The sequence below is a fragment of the Daldinia loculata genome (genome assembly GCF_022478755.1).
Source record: "Daldinia loculata strain CBS 113971 unplaced genomic scaffold F4817scaffold_21, whole genome shotgun sequence".
Classification (NCBI taxonomy): Eukaryota; Fungi; Ascomycota; class Sordariomycetes; order Xylariales; family Hypoxylaceae; genus Daldinia; species Daldinia loculata.
Window position 1 is genome coordinate 295,950 of NW_026054875.1, and position 18,670 is coordinate 314,619.

An 18,670-nucleotide genomic window follows, 5' to 3' on the forward strand; every position below is an offset into this window, starting at 1 on the left:
ATTCTGGCCCCTTGGCTACGTAAGATATTGCAGCTCCTAGGTAAGATCCAATCCGAGTCTGGCAAGGCGAATAAATAAAAGCTAGGAATGATAGACCACATGGTCAAGTCTTGCTCAGCTAATCTACGATATTGGGAGCTAATATCAAAGAGCATGCTGACTTGAGTGAAGGTGAAGAACAGTCAGCAAGCTACCAAAGGACACATTGGGAAAGAAACTAGCCTTATAGCGATTATTTGTGTGGCTATGATTGCCGGCTAGAGTCACGGACAGAATACGGGGAATAGGGGAAACAAGGGGAGCCCATACGATATGTAGCAATCCTAACTCATCTGGCCACGAGATGCGGTCATGCATCTTCACATCGCAATATGCCGGCAATAAGCTCTCTTTACGGCAGCAGAGGATGACAGAGTGGAGGACTTTCGAACCACGACTGAGGATGATTGCACACCTAGGTGGCAAGAGATAGGACTCGAGGAAATATAAAAAGGGGCAGGTTGGCAACCACAGAGTTAAGAGAATCACCACTCACAACATCCACAATCAACAGCAAGTCTTAATCAACACTCTACTACACACTTTCTACAACTCCTCGAAGTTTTAAAAAACCAGTCACAATGGGTTTCACTCACTACTCCGGCCCCGCCTCCAGCTTCCCCGGCAAGGACCAGTGGAAGTCGTTCGAGGAGATCTTCAACGCCAACAAGTCCGCCATGGCAGCTACTGGCGACACTGGCGAGGACATTGGCCGTATCTGGAACGCCGTCAACGAATGCGCCAAGATCGGTGTTGAAGAGCGGTTAGTTTATATCTCTATATCCCCCTGAATCACCTCGATCTAGAATACACCACTAACTAGCCTGATATCAGCGTCATCTTTGCCATCATCATGCAAGAAAGCACCGGCAACGTTGGTGTCCGCACCACCGTGAACATGGACGGCCACTCCACTGCCGGCCTCATGCAATGCGACGGCAGCCCTGGTTTCCCTGGCCAGCACGGTCTCAGCCAAGTACGTAACTCAACCATAGCAAAAGGGGATGGGCAAAAAAGGGGTTATCTCTACATGAGATAGCATCATATACACCTATCTCCTACTACTCTACCACTCGTCCCGAGGATTAAAAATTACAACTACTAACAATACCGCAGGACCAAATCACCTCCATGGTTCGCGCCGGCACCAACCACTTCAAGCAGAACCTCAAGGACTTCGGCAACGCCGACACCGCCGAGTGCATCTACAAGGCTCTACGCGAATACAACTCGGGCTCCGTCAACCCCAACGACCTCAGCGACGGCCGCGGCGCTACTCCCGACTACGTCTCCGACGTCGCCAACCGCCTCCTCGGCCGCACCAACTAAGCTGCTGTTCTGTCAATGCTAAAAGGGGGTGAAAGGGGTAACGCGTAGTATATAGGGCGGTTTTGAATATATATCGGAGGGAGAGCAATAGTTTCAATCATATACACTTAGAACACGTTCATTTTTTTTGTATATAGCTGTCTAGTCCAATACAGTCTCTTCTATCGCTTAAAATGTTTTCGGCTAGGTAGTAGCTCAGGTTTATCCCTAAACCATTGATTTCCAATATACATTAACTACCTACCTATATTATATAGGTTCCTAGTATTTAAAGAAGAATATTGGTACTGTTAGGGTATAAGTGGGTTAGGGGTAGATTCAGGGGTAGATCTACTAGGATTGGGTATATAAGAGGCGCGCAGCGCCCTCGAGGATAGAAGGGCATGCGTTAATAGTTAAATTCAACTATCCTGACATTCGCTCTGTGTGTGACATTAATCACGGGTATAAATCTGACAGGTACTTAGAGCGATTGACCTTATGTCGTCCTTTGATCGTATATTTTTTAAGCTACAACTGGGTGCGTATTTAGTTAAATGGGAAATAAAAGAGATTTGAGGATGAGAAATATTAGATACTTACCTTAGGCACTTAAGGTATCTCTAGTCTATTAACATAGAAATGCACTATAGGGTCTCTATAAGAATACCACGAGTCTTATAGTTATACCTATACCGCTATCGTTAGTTTGTTCTAAGCACATCTCAACAAAAGGAATATATAACACAAAGCTTTATTTCGCATTTTAATAAGTTATATAGTAGGCTAATTGGCTCCATGAAAGTAATAGAGGAATTAGGAGATCTACTAGTATATAGTCGGAGTAGAGGCAGTAGCAACAACTTGCAACCCTCGGAATAGCTCCATACTATATATGTTAGACCATACCATAGCCTTGATCTATCTATAAATCCTTTCTTACACTGCAGAAGTAAGTGCAATGGCAGTAAGACCCAACTCCGCATAAAAAGCATCACTGCTGGGTTTTCTACCAAGAAATTGTTCAAGGGTCTTCATTTCGTCCTGGCTACCTCCACGCTCTAGCACGGTGTGACGGTATCTACGGCCCTCTTTTCCATTCATTGGGTCTTTCTTGAAGACGGAATAGAACATGTCGGTGCTGTAGACCTCCGAGGATAAATAGCCGTAGTAACCTGCGTCATAACCCCCCATGAGATGACCGAAGGTCGCCTGTCCATTACCCCAGGTGCTATTATTCAACTTCAGTTAGTTACATGGCAACCACGATACAGCATGCATTGTATGGGGAAACGTACCTTGGCTCTCCCAGAGCTTCGGGGCCCTTGAGGCCAGCAATCTGGGTCCGTAGATCGTTGTATAAGGCACTGAAATCAATCTTTTCTAATTCCTCGTGGGTAGCAGGGGAGTGCACTGTCATATCGAAGATACCAAAATGCAATTGCCTGAGATTGAACAGGGCGTCATTGACGTGTTTGGTTGAGATTTGCTTCTCGATCAATTCGTCGGGGATCTTCTCGCCAGTTTCATAGTGATTCGAGAGGGCCTTGAGCTGACTAGGCGTCCAGCACCAATTCTCAAGCATCTGACTCGGAGCTTCAACGAAGTCTCTAACTGTCGCCGTGCCATGGAATCTACTGTACGTAGTTCGGCCAGATAAATCATGGATACCATGTCCAAGCTCGTGGAAAAGGGTTACCACTTCATCGTGCTTCAGGAGAGAGGGCTTCTTCTCCGTCGGCTTGGAGAAGTTACATACGAGGGCGGTAGCAGGATATCTACGCGTTCCGTCTTTCTTTCGGAAACCGGGTTGCAAATTGAAGTTGGCAGCATGGCCATACTTGCCTTGCCGTGGGTGTAGATCGAGATAGAGATAGCCAACAAAGCCATCACCCTCGGAGCTATCGTCCCAGACGGAGAAGAGTATGACATCCTCATGCCAGGCAATGTCTTCGGCTTTACTAGTCGGAGATAACCTCTTACGTTCGCTAGGGTCTAATTCCACAAAAACTAGGCCAAATAACTCTTCAAAGATGTGCAACATGGCTCGAACTGTGCTTTGCAGCGGGAAATATTCCGCAATCTTGACCTCGTCAATGTTGTACTCCTGCTCTACCATCATGCGGTCGTAGAAGCGATGGTCCCAGAGGTAATAGTTTCCATCCGGTTTTAGACCTCTCGACTCCTCGTCTTTTTTCTTCAGTTCGAGCAAATGTTTCGTTTCCTTCTCACCGCCCGGTGCGAGGCGTTTTCGAAGATCTGATAAAAAGGTGTTGACCGTAGCTGGCTCCTTAGCCATCTTGTCTTCTATGCAGAAAGCGGCATGATTGGGATAGCCTAGGAGCCGGGCACCCTCATCGCGCAATAGAACAGCTTCTTTGAAGAGGGCGACGTTCTGGTTGGTCTGTTGTGGTATATTAGCCAAGACTGTCCGAGTAAAGCTTTTTTACCTAGTACGAGTAGAAAATATCGGGGATAAATGTATAAGTACCTTATTCTCGTTCGCAATGAAGACCTTCTTCCTCGTTTCCGGGTTTTTAGCGAACTTTAAGGTAGGGAAAAGGTCAGGATACTTAAAGCTGAGCTTCAGTTTTCCTTCGTTCTCCCCTGTTCCCTTTTCTAAACCATCAGTCACGTCAGACGGAACGCCGTCCAATTCTTCCTTGGTGAACCATAGGCCGCCGTTCTCTTCGTTGAGATTCTTTTGAAACTCGATACCTATCTGACTTAAACGTTTCTTGATCTCTTTAAAGCGGTCTCGCTGGGGACCTTGGGGTATTCCTAATCCATTCCTGATATAACCCTTACGTTCCTTTTCGAGTAGCCGCACGCTTTCAGCATCGAGATCGGGCTCTTTACTCTTCTGAGCCTGGAAGGTAGCATCGACGAGTTTGAAAACATCCTCGCGCATGTTACACTCAATGGAGAATTCATCCATGATCTTCTCCGCCTCGGTGGAAGCATTGCGTAGGTCGGCGTCGCTCGAAACATATTGGTAGAAGCCGAGGATCCGAGTGTTCAACTGGGACTGATTCTCATCTTCTGCCATGGGTGCTAGGACCGAGGCGAACGTTGCGGTTGGGGCAGACACATCGGCAACAAGCTTGTCTAGCAAAGACCTCGTGGTGTCGCAAATGGTCTGGGCATCTTTGACAATAGACTCCTTGGTACCCGTGAAAGTCGGTGGTGCCTGGGGAGGGTTCTTGTACTTATCGGGAGCCATAGTGGCGGTCACAATCGATCGACCCGGAGAAGTTGAGCGTGTGAGAGGGAAGATGGTTGTTGGGGGAATCGTCTTTGGTCGTATCTGGTTAAGATACGAGGTAAGACGAGAAAGAGCTCGTGGGGCAGCCAGATTGTAGGCTATGGCGAGCAGGAGGATGAGAAAGGAAGCTACTAGGAAGAAAGAAGGACGGTGGTAATTTCTAGAGGAAGTAGCTCTGCTAGAGTTCGCCAGTATGTATCACGAGGGGTTTGAGGGGTCCAATGGGGGGTCAAATACAGCAAGACCGACGCGGGGCTTTTAATGTAGGTATTACCTGGCTGCCTGGGAAGGTATTAGGCAAACAGGCATATAGAAGCCTAATTGCGTGTGCGTAGGTATTATCAGATGCAGGTGTCCACCTTGGATATGTGACAATGTAAGGTTGAGGGTTTAAACGGTCTGATTGATGCGTCTAGAAAGTTGTATGGAGCTAAAACGTAGGCTGATCGTGACGAAGCCAAGACACCTGCGAGTCCCGTCCCACCGACCTTTTCTAGATTGCGGGGGGATCACACTGTAATCTAGGGGTATCGTAACTAGAATTAGGTACGTTACGAGCCAATTAAAACAGGTACCTACCTCGTACACCAAAAGCCAACAAGCCTCTCATCTGCAAAGCCGAATGCAACCATTGAAATCCGTTGTCCTGGATTGAGAAGAATTTTTATATTAGGTACGTATAGAATCGGTGAAAAGCAAAGGGGTTCCGAATGCCCACACCACCGCCATACAATCCTATTCACCTCTCTTCCGTATCTGACTTATGACTATCGTAAGAGACCAAATAGGTCAATCCAGTTTCGCATAATCCCGTCAATGAACAAACGCCATGTCGTCCTCCCATTTATGCCTATGATGTGTTGTATTGATACCCTTCTTTTATGAGAAGTGTCGTGGGTGCATGTAATAATTTCTACGCCTCTAAACTCCAGCTTCCATCAATGCTCGTGAGGATGAAATGATCTTAGTTGGCTAGGATGGTTCGGACAAGTTCTACGCCGTATTAGTTATTGACTTTGCTCTTTTCCCAACTATTAGTTGATTTCGAGGATCCTGTACTCACCAGTATAGTTGACTTGTCCTGAGCTGGTGTCGACAGCCTTAAGTAGCTCGTCCACCTCCTCATCCGTCATCTTTTCTCCCAGATTCGTCAAGATGTACTTGAGTTGACCAACACCAATAAAGCCAGTCATGTCCTTATCGAAAACTTGAAAGCCGCGGCAGTATTCGTCAGGCTCGCCGGGGTCGCGGAAGCCACCTGGTCGATTCAGGATTTTCGAGAAAGTCTCAAAGTCAACTACAACGATACGGTTATATTAGCTAACCCTATCCTAATTATATACAGAGCGCATCTGGCGCTCAATTTTTGTATACTTGTATATTGCGCATGCACACAGATAATGGCATGGAAGACTGTCAGGGTAATAGGGGTACTCACAGTCACCACCAACATTACGCTCCAAATCTCTGATCTCGGCTAAGGTAGGGTTCTGGCCACAAGCGCGCAGGAGGTCGCCGAGGCTGTCGAGGGAAACACGGCCATTGCCTCGCTTGTCGAATAATGAGAAAGCCTCCTTGTAGTTGGTTGAAGCCTGAGCATCGTTAGCAGCCATATCGACAATTTCTTTAAAATCTCGATCAAACGCAGAAGATATAAAGGCGAAGCAATTGAGATCCACAAAAGATGTAGATACGATGAGGCCGTTGCTATTGCTTTATTTTTCAATAATCGAGTTGCTTCGGAGAAATGAAAGGATCGCGAATAGTAATTCTTGGGTGCGGCGTCGCTGCTGGCTACATGTTGCTAGCCGCCGAGAAAGGATTCTGCTGACTGGTCGTTTCCCATCGCGTAACACCGACACTAAGCCAGGACTTAGGGGGTTACGAGGGGCAGCAGCAAGGAAGCCCTTTGTTTATTTTCCAACGGTATACATGTAGACAGTAAATCGAAGCAAACAAGAGCAACTCACCATTTTGAGGTATTGAATGTTGGAATCGTAAGCAGATTGGGTCAGGAACGGCGCAAAAACGGAGTCGGCGTTTGTGATGATATTTTCTGGAGTTGTGAGGACGATGGTTAAGGTAATAGGAAAGTTGAATAACGGAGATGAAACAATGTAATTGAATTACCCCCCTACCTTAGCGTAGTCTAGGCGTGCTGGCAATTAAGTGGATCAAGTTGGGCTTTCTGATTGACGGGGCAACGGCGTAACCTAACCTTGTTTTAGTTACTCATGCACATGAACTGGTACGATTTGTTTGGTTCCAAATCTAGAGCGGTATGACGGGGCCAGAATTCACCGCTGAAGCATTGAACCAATGAGCGCTATAGAGCCACTTACATATATCATTGCCGTTGAATCAGTGAATGTTTACCTTATTAATTATTCACCTCAGATACCTATATTATTATATGGTACATACAGTATTGTATTCACTAAATATTTTAAAAAGAAACTAATTTACCCAATTCTATTAGATTACAGGTACCTAATATAATATGCATCCATGGGGAACAGAGACGAGGGCGGTTATAATGAAGCTGAAAAAACAGCCAGGAGATGCTATAAGGCCACTACGATCCTTATGATCATGACATTAAGGCGCCAGCGGTACTACCATACATCACCGGCGCCTAGCCATTAATATATAAGTACCCCAATCATTCTCAACTTCGGCCTCCCGCCACCGCTCTCCCATGGCCTTCCATTCCGGTACCGAATCGACCATATGATCCCACATGATATCAAGTATATCTCCCTCTCCACCGTCCGCTCTACTCTTCGCCTCGGGATGAGCCTCTTTCCAGCCAATGAAGCAGCTAAATGTCCTCACATAGCCTTCTACCTCACCTAGCTTCATCTTCTTCCTCAACCAGCGAGTCTCGTCTGTCCCCTCCTCGCCGGGCTCGTGCTCTAGCCTAGTAACGTCCACCCAGTCTGCTTCCGGGGGCTGCACGCTGCGTAGGAGATTACGTAGGATATTACGCCCAGGCTGTTCCCAATACGGACCCATTCCCTCTACGCCCGGTGCTACTTCGCCGAACCCGTAGACGAACCGCTCCATAATTTCGGTAGCTTGTTCGGCGCCGATAAGCACGTTATCCTTATACCCCCAGAAGGCAACTGTGCCGCCGGAACGCACCACACGGGCGAGGTTCGGCCAGACTTTACCGTAGTTAAACCAATGCGCGGCTTGACCCGCAACAGCCATATCTACGGAACTATCAGATAAGAAATCCAGATCCTCGGCACTACCCTGACGAAACGTGATAGTAGGATCTGTCGTTGTTTGCTTTGCTTGCGTTATCATCCCTGCTGACGGGTCGATCGCAATGACTGATTTGAAATGGGGTCTAAGATAGCGCGCGATAAGGCCATGGCCGCATCCAAGATCCAGTAATGTGCCGTTGGATGCGGGTAGCTTGTGGTAGTTCAGCACGGTACGGAACAGTGATGGGGGGTAAGCCGGCCGAAAAGCTGCATAGGCTTTTGCTGAAAATGTTGGTCGGCTGTACTTCTGTTAGCGAGATGCCTCTTAAAAGGAAGGTCGCAACTAACGCAAATGTCGCCATCTCTTATGCAACCTACTCAACTAACGAGAATAAGTTGGGGCTTTTAGATCTTGGTATATCTTAGTATGAGGCACATTTGTTGGTATTATAGAATAGGTAGTCAGGGGTAAGAAGAATAGTCAAGGATCAAGGCTAGAAGTACACTCAGCTGGAAAAATGTCAAGCTTCAGCTGCAGTTGCATTGATCTAATGAGACGACACCCGGTAAATTATACGCCATCGATCGGCTCCGATAGCGCCAAGATTTGGTATAAGTAAGCCTCGGGATATCAACTTCGAGGATTGATAAGAGAACCGGGACACTACATCATTCATCATTCATATGTCATATGCTTCTCAACGATTTAACTCAACATTACCTAGGTACTCATTTAGAACTAGCAGATCGTTCTCATTTAACAATATCAAACAAACGCATCTCCCTCTTAATATTCTTTCATTAGACCTACCTTATTAGACCACATTTGTCCCATTATCCACCTATTATTAATGCTCAAGATGACTACCGAAACTACCGTCCGAACTTTCTTCAACTCCCCTCAATTCGCCGTGGTGGGCGCGAGCACGAACCCCGCCAAGTTCGGCCATAAGGGTAAGGTCCCCCTTGCTTAACACTCCGTTACCTCATTCGTTCATCTCATTTATCAATGGTCGCCCCGATCTCTCTCAGCTGCAAGCGCAAAGTAACAAGTGCGCGTGATTTGGAGGCTCAAGTGGCCTGTTTATGCACATGAGATACGACATAAATACAACATCATTCTATAAAAAAGCAAGTTGCTAACTTCCTCTCCCACGCTCAAGTCTTCACTTGGTACCATGCACACTCGCTCCCGGTGACGCCCATCAACCCGGCGAGCGCCAGTATAGAAACGCCTTTCGGCGTGCACCCGACCGTCAAGTCGCTCGCCGACCTGCCCGATCCGCAGCACACCTCGCTGTCGGTCATCACGCCAGCACCCGTGACCCTGACCGTGCTGAAAGAGGCCAAGAAGCTCGGTATCCCCGCCGTGTGGCTTCAGCCGGGCACCTGGGACGATGCGGTGCTCGACTATGCGCGCGGTGGTGCGGAAGGAGCGGAAGAGGGTGGCTACGAGGGCGCCTTAGTCGCTGGGGACGGCGGCAGCGGCCATGGCGGCTGGTGCGTCCTCGTCGACGGTGAGCGTGGCCTCAAATCGGTAGGAAAACTGTGAGTCGATTCGTGCTGCACCTCTACGAGTTAAGCGTCGACAAAGGCTTAAATTGCTAGCAAGAGGCGTGGGGTGGGAAAGCTTATGGGAGCGGTGTGCGCTCTAATGTGAGCGCGACGACTTGCGCCGATATCATATTTCGACAGATGAATTTTCGTCACTAATTGATAGAATCCAATTGCATATTTTAAAGTTATAAATTTGCTCAACCCTTATCTTAAGATCTGCTGGCTGCTGGCATCTTGTCTCGCCCAAGCACCTAAGCAGTAGTTCGCTTGCCGAAATAGTTTGTCAAGGTATTTGATTGCTTCGGAGCAGCGGCTTTCTTAACCTTCTTCGGACTTCCTCCTTCAGGCTTCTTCCCGATTTCTAGGATGTCCATGAACTCTTCAAACTCTGCCTTTGGAACTATGCCTCCACTAGCTTCTTTATGTCCCATCGCAAACGACTCTCCAAGTCTTTCGCGTAGAGTCGGGTTTGGCGCCCTCGCAGCGATCCCCTTTAGTACTTCGATAATGTTTACAGGCGGATCCCTTACCCTCGCGCTCCGAGGAACCCGGCACGAGAAGTTGACCATACCCGGGAGATAGCCTTCGTTAGCTACTAGGATCACCTCCAACTTTGGCGACTGTAAGTGCCCCGCCCAACGCGTTGCTATCACTGGGTGAACTTGCGCGGGAGAGTTGATGCGGAAAACAGCAATCTTGCCATCACCCGAAAACTTCGGGGCCGTGTGGGTGCATCGTTCTACTTCGGCTCTCACTTCAGCCCTAGCGGCAAGGAGACTCTGGTTCTTAAGGAGTTCCGTGGGCGAGCTGGCAGCTGTCAGAGCACCCCAGGCAGCGGGAACACCATAAGTCGCAGTTCGACGGGGAGCGTTAATAAGTGACACGGCATCGTTCAGTGCCTTTTTGGTATATGCCTTAAAGGTAGCTTTCATATCTGGAAAAGGTGGCTCCCACTTCAGCGTATTGCCTAAGTCACCATGAGTACCCATTACGCATAACCAATCGCATTTTTTCTGCACTTGCTCATGCAACTCATTGCAAATGTAGTAGGTAAGGAGTGAGCTCGTAGCGACCGGCGGAGAGTTGCACGCTGTGACATGCTCTGAGCCCTTGGGGAAATCGTCTTCCAATGCCCAATGATGGTCTATGATTAAAGCTTTATGAGGGGCGTCTATTACTGGAGGCGAATTCATCGATCCTTGATCCAAAACAAAGATGTATTCGGGACTATAAGCAGCCATAGAGGCGCGCTCATTCTCTTTATGGATACTGCTGCCTTTTTGAAGCAGATGGACCGATATGAGATGAGGCTCTAGACCGAGTAAGACGAGAGTCTTCTGCAAAATAGCGCCCGATGTCAACCCGTCTGCATCTTTATCAGGTACAATCAAGGTCTTCTTTTTTGCGGAAGCGCTATATTGTAATTATTAGTTTAAGAGGTGGAAATGATATAAGTTATAAAACATGCCACTCTAGAATAAATTCTCGAGCGCGCTCGATCTGAGCTCTAGGAGCCGGCCATACGATTTCGCCCGATTCTTCGTCTCGTATCGAAGGGGTTAGATGATACTCGGGCACTTCCGGTCGAGGTTTCTTAGCTCTTGACGTGGCTTTTGGTACTGCTGATGCACTGCGCTTCATTTGAATTGTTGTCGATGCTTCGGATCCGGTAGGTCGATAAGTTCTAGAGAGAGAGTGAATAGTAAACCGGCCAACTATTTGTTTGGCAGTACTTGCGCACCCTCTGGTGAGAAAAGTCTCAAGTGCCCTTGATATATTGACATAACTGACGTTTGCATTCATTAGGTAGTTACACCAAATGATCATATATCCAAGTTTGTTGTTACGTTTATCATCAGTTGAAGCTTTAGGTTCAATATTGAGACATAAAGGAGTCGAGTCAACATGGATGACGTCAGTGACGGTACATTCCCGGTACGCGAATTATATGTAGAGGCTTAAACATCTGGCCCCCTTTTTTTGTATTCCTCTACTAACCTCTACTTAGAGTTTGGACGAGGAGGCTTCACAGCATTTTGTACATTTTAGCCCCATTACTAATTTCATTGCTAGAAATAGCCTATTTCACCTATGGGTAAAGTGGTTTCCAATTATAATAGCTAAAGTCTTCACATCTATCTACGTTTAATTCAAGGGGCGCTTCAGCAGTCTATTTCAGCTTAACACCAATTGGAGACTTATTTTGTAATATTCTTAACTTAACTCAGATACTTACTTACCTAGGGTCCTGGTAGGTATATGAACTGAACACCGAGGAGGTAGTTTTTCTTTAGCACTCCTACCCCTTACTTGATTGTAATTTCATCTCACGAGTGGTTATTACCGCAATGAAAAATGTTCGTTAAGCTGAGTTACATCAATAGGTAAGATCTTAGCCCATCAAACTGTTTAGAAGATACTGCTTTGTACCTAAGGTACCTATATTTCATGTCTCCTAGCAAGCTACCCGGCCTAATAATAAAATATCTCGGAAATCACAGAGATAATGAATAAGTATATTATTCTAGTCACATATATTAGCCTAGGACGACTGTTCAACAATACCAATGTGAATCATAGTACCTAAAATTCGGTGTGGTAATAATACAAACTAGTATAAAGTTATAAACATCACTCGTTAATAAAATGGCTACCTTTTAAAGATACGATTCTGTGTTATTTATCTAGTTACTCGTTTTATACATGTATTATAATAAGCTTTACGAATAAACCTAGTAAATTATATTAAGCAATATTGTTCGGGTGAATTAATTATATATTAGGTACCTATTTCACTTTTATAACAAACAAACAAGCAATACGATACGATACAAATCACATTATAAATCACCCATAATTATATTCAGAAGTCAAGCCCTGTCCTCTGGGAGAGTATTTAAATTCGATCTCAGCTGTACCGTAGTCTAATTCCTCCATCCCAAAACCCAATTCTACCTCAGTACCTACCACAACAAATTAAACATCACAAGGACGAGACGATAGCACATTTCTGCCTTCACAAACGGCCCGCATCCAAAGTCTTTACCATCATGTGTTACATGATAGACCATTTCTGCAGAACATGCAGAGTCCATATTTGGGGACCGGAATACGTTACGACGTGCGCCAACTACAAAAAATGCATGTCAGCGCCGTTTCAGATATGCGATATGTATTGCAATCAGCACCAGACAAAAAAATAGCATCAGATTGCCTCTCAATATCTGTTGCTGTTGATCTTTAGATCATATTGGATACCGCGCGGCATAGTCATAGGAGATTCCTGAAGTACCTGAGGAATCGAAGCGGGAGAGCGTTATGGACAGGAGCAGATATATAGTTTACCGGACTATGTCTGAGAATATATTTACCTTTACCCACCTATTGGTGTAACCCGTGGAGTCGGATTTATTGAAAATGTTCTGTAACCTTCCCTTAACGTAATACTATGTTTAAACGTGATAAAAGAGGTAAAGAGGTAAAGTAAGTACCTATAAGTAGGTGCCGGTTTCAAGGTGCACTAGATGGAAATGCTACCGTGGTAATTTGTTAAGATATCGTGTAGCACGGAGTGAGAGCAGGGGTTTAGCTATCAATATAATAGTGTATTGATGACCGTATTAACCCATATATTACTTTACATGCTTTCTAGCTCCTAGTAATGCCGCTTGACATAATGGTGAAATATTTTTGAACGACGAAGATAGGTAATTAAGTGTCTTGTACCAGTCACATACATTCTTAGGTTTGGCAAGACACTGGCTTTGCCTCGGTCCTCGAGTCATCCTATACGCCATAGTTGTGTGTGGGAGAATTAAAACTATATAGACCTTTAGGTACCTAGGTAGGTACCTTCTAGCTAGTTTTCACACCTCCCTCAAACATTAACCAATTCATTATCACCACTAGTCACATCCACGCATAGACTCGACACAACACCTCATATTGTTGACATGAATCATGACAGCTAAAAGGCGTTACAGTAACCATGAAGGCCAATCCAGAATGCTACACATCACTTACTGAAAAATAGTCAGAGATTCGAATTTGTACCATCTACTTAGTTACCTGTCCTTTACGATGGCTCTTACAAATGACCCTAGCGATTCACAATAATTATCCTGCTTGCATGAATCACTTGTATATCATCTTGCCCCTATGTCAAAAATGTGACGCAGAACATATCGCAGAGCTCGACCTTTGAGTGAGTGACTAGGTAGATTTTACGCTCTACAAAGGTATATAAAGTCGACCTCACCCGCACCTTGGCCTGGCCCCTTCATTCCAAAAACCTAACTCTACCACCTACCTCAATTCCGAGTTCGAGCATTACCAGAACGACGAAACTTTTCGCATCCAAAACTAGACCACTCTTCAGAGTCTTGACCAGCACCAGCATCATGACCAATACCGGCACCATGACTAGTACCAACACCATGGGTAGATTCAGGGGCAATTGTAACGCCGAGCCTCGTATGCCGAATCCAAGGCCACCAAAGCCAACCCCGAGGCCACATCCGAATCCCAAGCCAGCTCCCAAGCCAGTCCACTGAGGGGAATCGCAATCGGGATGATCAAGGTCGGAACAACAAGTCGCCTCTTAAGCTTTGAGGCTGTTGGTCTGTGGATCGCGAGGGGCACCAGAGGATTTCTGATTTGCCTAGGGCATTGCAGTAGGAGGTCATTATGGACGGGAACAGATAGGTAGTTTACCAGGCGACCCCTGAGAATATACTTACTTCTGCCTACCTATAACTATTGATGCAGCCCGTAGAGTCAACTACATTAAAGTGATATTTTATGCTTTTCTCCTTAATTATTCCTATGCCATGAGACTACCTACCTAGATATAACAGAACACCCGAAGTTCCAAGAACTCCCTCCATGTTCCGGGTTAACTAACGTTTAGGTGCGAAGCGAGGAGATATTCTTGTAAACATCGGCTTTCGCGGCGTCGATAACAAGGGGCTAGTTTTAGAGTACTTCCTTCAGTACCACCAACCGACACATCAACGAAAATGCTAGCGAGGCGGTTACAAAGGTACGCTTTATCTTATTGTATTACGGTCATACTCGTTAACACCTCGGGTAAAGGCACGATGCAACGCTAGGCAGTCATAGAAAGCTAAGTGGATGAATACTCAAGGCAAGTTCTACTCTATCTTTAAACCACTTACTTACATCGTCGCGGAATATGAAGCTCTCATAAACTGATTTGGCCACCAGACATCTAGGCCTAACTTCCACGCAACCTTTAACACCCAATCCGATTCCCTGAGGAACTGCCTGCCGACCAAAATAACATCGGCCATGGGCACTTTGCCATCCTTTGCGTTGGTCATCTCTTTCGCCGCCCTAGCCTCCTCATCAATAGCACCCTTGAGCTGCACACTAGTGTCGGTACTCTCGACGATGTCTCTTGCCTGTTCTGCTTCGGTAATTAGGCCAACAGCACCGATTAGAAGTTTTAAACCATCAGCATTCACGGCGTTTCTGATACACCCGGCGATCTTGACATGACAGTTCTTGACGTTAACTCCGTCAATACGCTGACCGGGATTGTTGCCGCCGCTGCTAACATCCAGCAGGTCAACGCCTAGAGCAGGAAGTTGCCTCGCTACCTTGATCGTTGATTCAACGTCCCACGACCCTAGTTCCTTACCTAAGTCGGTATCTTCTAGAAATTCGGTTGTTGACATGCGAAGGAAAAGCGGCATACTTGCTGGGATAACATTCCTGATAGCTTCTATGACTTCAAAAAGAAGTCTTGTCCTGTTTTCAAAACTGCCGCCGTATTCATCCGTCCTTCGGTTAGAGATTGGCGACAGGAATTGGTGTAGAAGATACCCGTGTGCAGCATGGATCTCGATCACGTCAATTCCAGCCTTCACACTCCTCTCTGCTGCTTTCGCAAAATCTTGAACGACCTCTTTAATTTCTTGCATTGTCAAGGCTTTGGGAGGCCAGAACCTGCTCTGCTCGCTATCAAAAAAGCCATCCCAAGTCTGGCTTTCACCACCAGAAGGACCCTTCACGTCGTTTGGCCAACCGCCGATATCTTCGTCAGCTCTCTTGGACTTTCTGCCGAGGACCGTAGATACCCAAGGTGCGGCGGTACTACTCTTGCGGCCAGCATGCGCTAGTTGTATGCCTGTAAGAGCACCTTGAGATCTGACAAAGTCGGCAACTCGTCTCAAGCCTTTGATTTGCGCATCATCCCATAAGCCAGGGCAATTTGGCGAAATCCTCCCATTAGGTTGAACGCTTGTAGCTTCAACGAAAACGAGAGTTGCTCCTTTGATAGCATAATGGCCCAGTGTTACAACATGCCAATCCGTTAGAGAACCAATTTCAGGTCCAGATGGCGCCGCGGAGTATTGGCACATGGGTGAAACCACGATACGGTTGCGAAGAGTGACCCCGCGAATTCGGAGTGGTCTGAATAAGGTGGGTATCTTTGAGGAGAGCTCCTTTGGAGTGCCCGGCGAGTGTAGATGTTGCGGTGTAAAGTAAGGAATACCCGGGACGGGGGTATTAAGGTTAGATAGAGACATCGTGGTGATCAATTAAGTGGTTTTCATGCTTGATAAATGAAATCTAGTGAAAGGAGAGGTGCTGAGGGCTTATGTCTTCTGGAAGGAGGAAGGTATATGGCTATATTTATAAAAGAAATGAGTACCTTATACATAGTGTAGAATTCTACCAAAACATCAATATCATCAAAATATTACAGAAGGTATCCTAGATAACATGTATGGAACAGTCTCCGTGCCTTCGTTTACTTCTCGAAGGGGAACGAGGTGGTACGGAGCGGGGCGGGACCGCCTGGTGGGGCTCGATTTCGTTTATTTCCTCAAAGAGAACGATCAAGCAGGTCCACTCCTCCCCTATTGGTCATAATTTTGATTACGTGCAGTCCCAGCATTATGGTAACCTTCCAGCTCTTCCTCTCTGTGTACTATCCCCCCTCGGTAGTGGCCCGTGCACAAATAGCGAAATACCTAACATACTGAAGGTTAGGTACATCCTAGAGAAATAACGCAACACCAATACCTCCTAAACCCATATTCATAGTATTTTATACCGCCAATCATTATGGAAGATAGGGCAGAAGCAACTCGGACGGCCCACAGCGGCGGTTTTGTGTTTATCACAAACGATAGACCTCCAATAGAGACCGGCTCCCCGTCGAATCAGAGAGGAAAGAAGCGTCCGCATCACAAGAGCCGCCATGGATGTCTCGCTTGCAAACGGCGAAGAGTTAAGGTTAGTAGTACACTGGTTTAATACCTATTAGGACGATATGTAATTAACATGTGATTCTGCAGTGTGACGAGCAGTCCCCCTGTTCGAACTGTTTGAAGAGGAGTGAAAGATGCATCCACTCAACAGCTGATATATACAAAAATAACAACAGGTTGAGTCCATGCATTTCTCAACCTACTAGTCATCCTGTTTCGGATGACACCAAGATCAATTTACTACATTTAGAGCTATTCTATCATTTTCAAAGGGATATTATGAACACCCTCGCCTTCTCTGAAATCTGGCCGCACGTTCTTCCGTGGTCATTCCAGGTGTGGCAATCTCTTCCCCATGTCCCTCCTCTCTGTCCGTATATCATTATAAATAGGGATTAGAGGGGAGCCGTGACAGATGCATCAGCATTGCATTAACTAAGGCGGTTATAATAGGAACCCTACATCATGTGTACGATTCTCTGTCTTGCGGCCACCCACATCTCTACCCTACGACCTCAAGTTCCTCGCTATTCTCGTGTCGCTCTCCAACTATTAGGAAAGTCGGCCTCGCTCTTTAGAGGAAAGCTGTCCAATCCTGTCACGGCCCAGAACATCGAAGCTCTGATAGCAACTTCTGTCATCATGCACTACATTTCGTGGAGTCATGTAGAGTTCCTTGAGGAGCGGGACCAGTTTCCAAACTACAAAGGACATGACAATTTGATCATGCGCCTTTCACAAGACCCCCTCTTCCAGCTAAGCTCCGGAGTACGAGGTATACTTTCTGAGGCATACCTAATCCTCTGGGGTAGCGACAGTGTGTTCCTTTCTGCAAGTATTTACAGTCCAAAGGCTGCGATAGAAGAAACCATCCTGCAATATGGAGACAACCCCTATAGATTTGTCAACTACTTCATGGCAATCTGGGATGATCCTCGCTATCAGCCACAATTATCTGAGAAGCAAGGAGAGGCGCAAGAACAGTCGTCAGCTCCTCCGAATCTCAATATTTCTGCCGATCGAGAGAAGGTGACGAACTATACTTGCACTATGGCAAAGCTAAACTATACGTGCGCAGCTTTCCAAACGTCGACACATTACCCTTATAATGACAAGGCGCCCCAAGAGGAACAGCACTTAGGTTTACATATAGACGTAGCTGGCACCGAGATAACATCGGGGTCGCCGCAACACGTCGCGACCCCCCAGCGGATGGCTTTTGAGCGCATTGCTAAGAGACTATCTCTTCTCTTCTCCCTAGCGTCCATATCTACCTCTAGTGGACACCCGCCATGCCAGAGGTTAATGCGCCTTCAGCCTGACATTGAACGTTGTTTCTTTACTTTCCCTGTTCTTTGTAGCGTAGTCTTCCGTGAGCTTGCTCTTCAGCACGACTCCAGGGCTCTGGTCATCCTCCACCACTTTTATCAAGCCGCACGTATTTTGCTTACCAGCTCGACATCTTGGTGGGCCCGCCAAAGGAGCCGCATCGTCGAGTCTTTAATTCTACAAGACTTGACATCGAGGGGGCTGCAAACGTGTATCTTGGGAGAAGCGAGGGACGGTGAGCCAAACTAATAATCACAACCCGATTACCTACTATTATAAGTCAAAATACTTCTACCACAGCCACGAAGATATATGGGTAAAAGATGTGGTGTTACCCGGAATCTGTCACGGGGAGTGCCTAACGATAAATTCCATAACCGGATACCTAAGGTAATATCGTGTTGCCATGACTTGTCGTCAAAGGAGTAAGCCTGTTTTTCTTTTAATTTTCACCATGTGAGTATCCCATGTGCTTTTGCTTCTTTATAAATTAAAATAGCGGCCCCCGACTTCACTCCGCCCATATGGGCTTTCAATCAATCATCTCTAATATGACTTCCAGCACACCGTATCTTTATTTCTCTTCCTCGCCAGAGCATAAGCACACCATTGAGAGGCTTAGCTAACAATAAGCTAGGTTAGAGACATGGCATCATCTAGATATTTTAATGCAAGCTAGTCTGGATCTTCCTCCACGGAGGTTTTCTACGTATGGTATA

The 18,670-nt window shown here is 46.4% G+C and overlaps 8 protein-coding genes across 8 annotated transcripts; 3 read left to right on the forward strand and 5 right to left on the reverse strand.

Annotated features, from left to right (window-relative positions):
• Positions 1-533: 533 nt before the first annotated feature.
• F4817DRAFT_336186 (uncharacterized protein) lies at positions 534-1,774 on the forward strand. The gene is made up of 3 exons (XM_049303111.1): positions 534-802; positions 874-1,015; positions 1,156-1,774. The coding sequence occupies exons 1-3, from the start codon at positions 621-623 to the stop codon at positions 1,366-1,368; spliced, it is 537 nt and encodes a 178-aa protein (XP_049159601.1). The 5' UTR covers positions 534-620; the 3' UTR covers positions 1,369-1,774.
• A 311-nt stretch (positions 1,775-2,085) lies between these two features.
• Positions 2,086-5,039, reverse strand: F4817DRAFT_336188 (Metalloprotease). Its single transcript, XM_049303112.1, has 3 exons — positions 3,839-5,039; positions 2,646-3,751; positions 2,086-2,578 (listed from the first exon to the last, which is right to left on the reverse strand). Exons 1-3 carry the CDS (start codon positions 4,568-4,570, stop codon positions 2,287-2,289), a joined length of 2,130 nt encoding a protein of 709 aa, XP_049159602.1. The 5' UTR covers positions 4,571-5,039; the 3' UTR covers positions 2,086-2,286.
• Positions 5,040-6,802, reverse strand: F4817DRAFT_336197 (myosin regulatory light chain cdc4). Its single transcript, XM_049303113.1, has 3 exons — positions 6,051-6,802; positions 5,676-5,909; positions 5,040-5,605 (listed from the first exon to the last, which is right to left on the reverse strand). The coding sequence occupies exons 1-3, from the start codon at positions 6,223-6,225 to the stop codon at positions 5,577-5,579; spliced, it is 438 nt and encodes a 145-aa protein (XP_049159603.1). The 5' UTR covers positions 6,226-6,802; the 3' UTR covers positions 5,040-5,576.
• A 372-nt stretch (positions 6,803-7,174) lies between these two features.
• Positions 7,175-8,782, reverse strand: F4817DRAFT_94910 (S-adenosyl-L-methionine-dependent methyltransferase). The gene is made up of 3 exons (XM_049308079.1): positions 8,329-8,782; positions 8,173-8,235; positions 7,175-8,123 (listed from the first exon to the last, which is right to left on the reverse strand). The coding sequence occupies exons 2-3, from the start codon at positions 8,184-8,186 to the stop codon at positions 7,238-7,240; spliced, it is 900 nt and encodes a 299-aa protein (XP_049159604.1). The 5' UTR covers positions 8,187-8,235; positions 8,329-8,782; the 3' UTR covers positions 7,175-7,237.
• Positions 8,301-9,558, forward strand: F4817DRAFT_94858 (NAD(P)-binding protein). Its single transcript, XM_049308078.1, has 3 exons — positions 8,301-8,778; positions 8,988-9,372; positions 9,433-9,558. Exons 1-3 carry the CDS (start codon positions 8,676-8,678, stop codon positions 9,482-9,484), a joined length of 540 nt encoding a protein of 179 aa, XP_049159605.1. The 5' UTR covers positions 8,301-8,675; the 3' UTR covers positions 9,485-9,558.
• A 74-nt stretch (positions 9,559-9,632) lies between these two features.
• On the reverse strand, positions 9,633-11,184 carry F4817DRAFT_358411 (DHH phosphoesterase; the record flags this gene model as incomplete). Its single annotated transcript, XM_049306024.1, has 2 exons — positions 9,633-10,794; positions 10,850-11,184. The coding sequence occupies 2 exons, from the start codon at positions 11,182-11,184 to the stop codon at positions 9,633-9,635; spliced, it is 1,497 nt and encodes a 498-aa protein (XP_049159606.1).
• Positions 11,185-14,496: 3,312 nt separating this feature from the next.
• F4817DRAFT_336204 (putative NADH oxidase) lies at positions 14,497-16,182 on the reverse strand. The gene has a single exon (XM_049303114.1). The coding sequence runs from the start codon at positions 15,933-15,935 to the stop codon at positions 14,559-14,561; it is 1,377 nt and encodes a 458-aa protein (XP_049159607.1). The 5' UTR covers positions 15,936-16,182; the 3' UTR covers positions 14,497-14,558.
• Positions 16,183-16,280: 98 nt separating this feature from the next.
• F4817DRAFT_94950 (uncharacterized protein) lies at positions 16,281-18,652 on the forward strand. The gene is made up of 4 exons (XM_049308080.1): positions 16,281-16,647; positions 16,710-16,958; positions 17,076-18,407; positions 18,514-18,652. Exons 1-3 carry the CDS (start codon positions 16,477-16,479, stop codon positions 18,198-18,200), a joined length of 1,545 nt encoding a protein of 514 aa, XP_049159608.1. The 5' UTR covers positions 16,281-16,476; the 3' UTR covers positions 18,201-18,407; positions 18,514-18,652.
• The last annotated feature ends 18 nt before the right edge of the window (positions 18,653-18,670 follow it).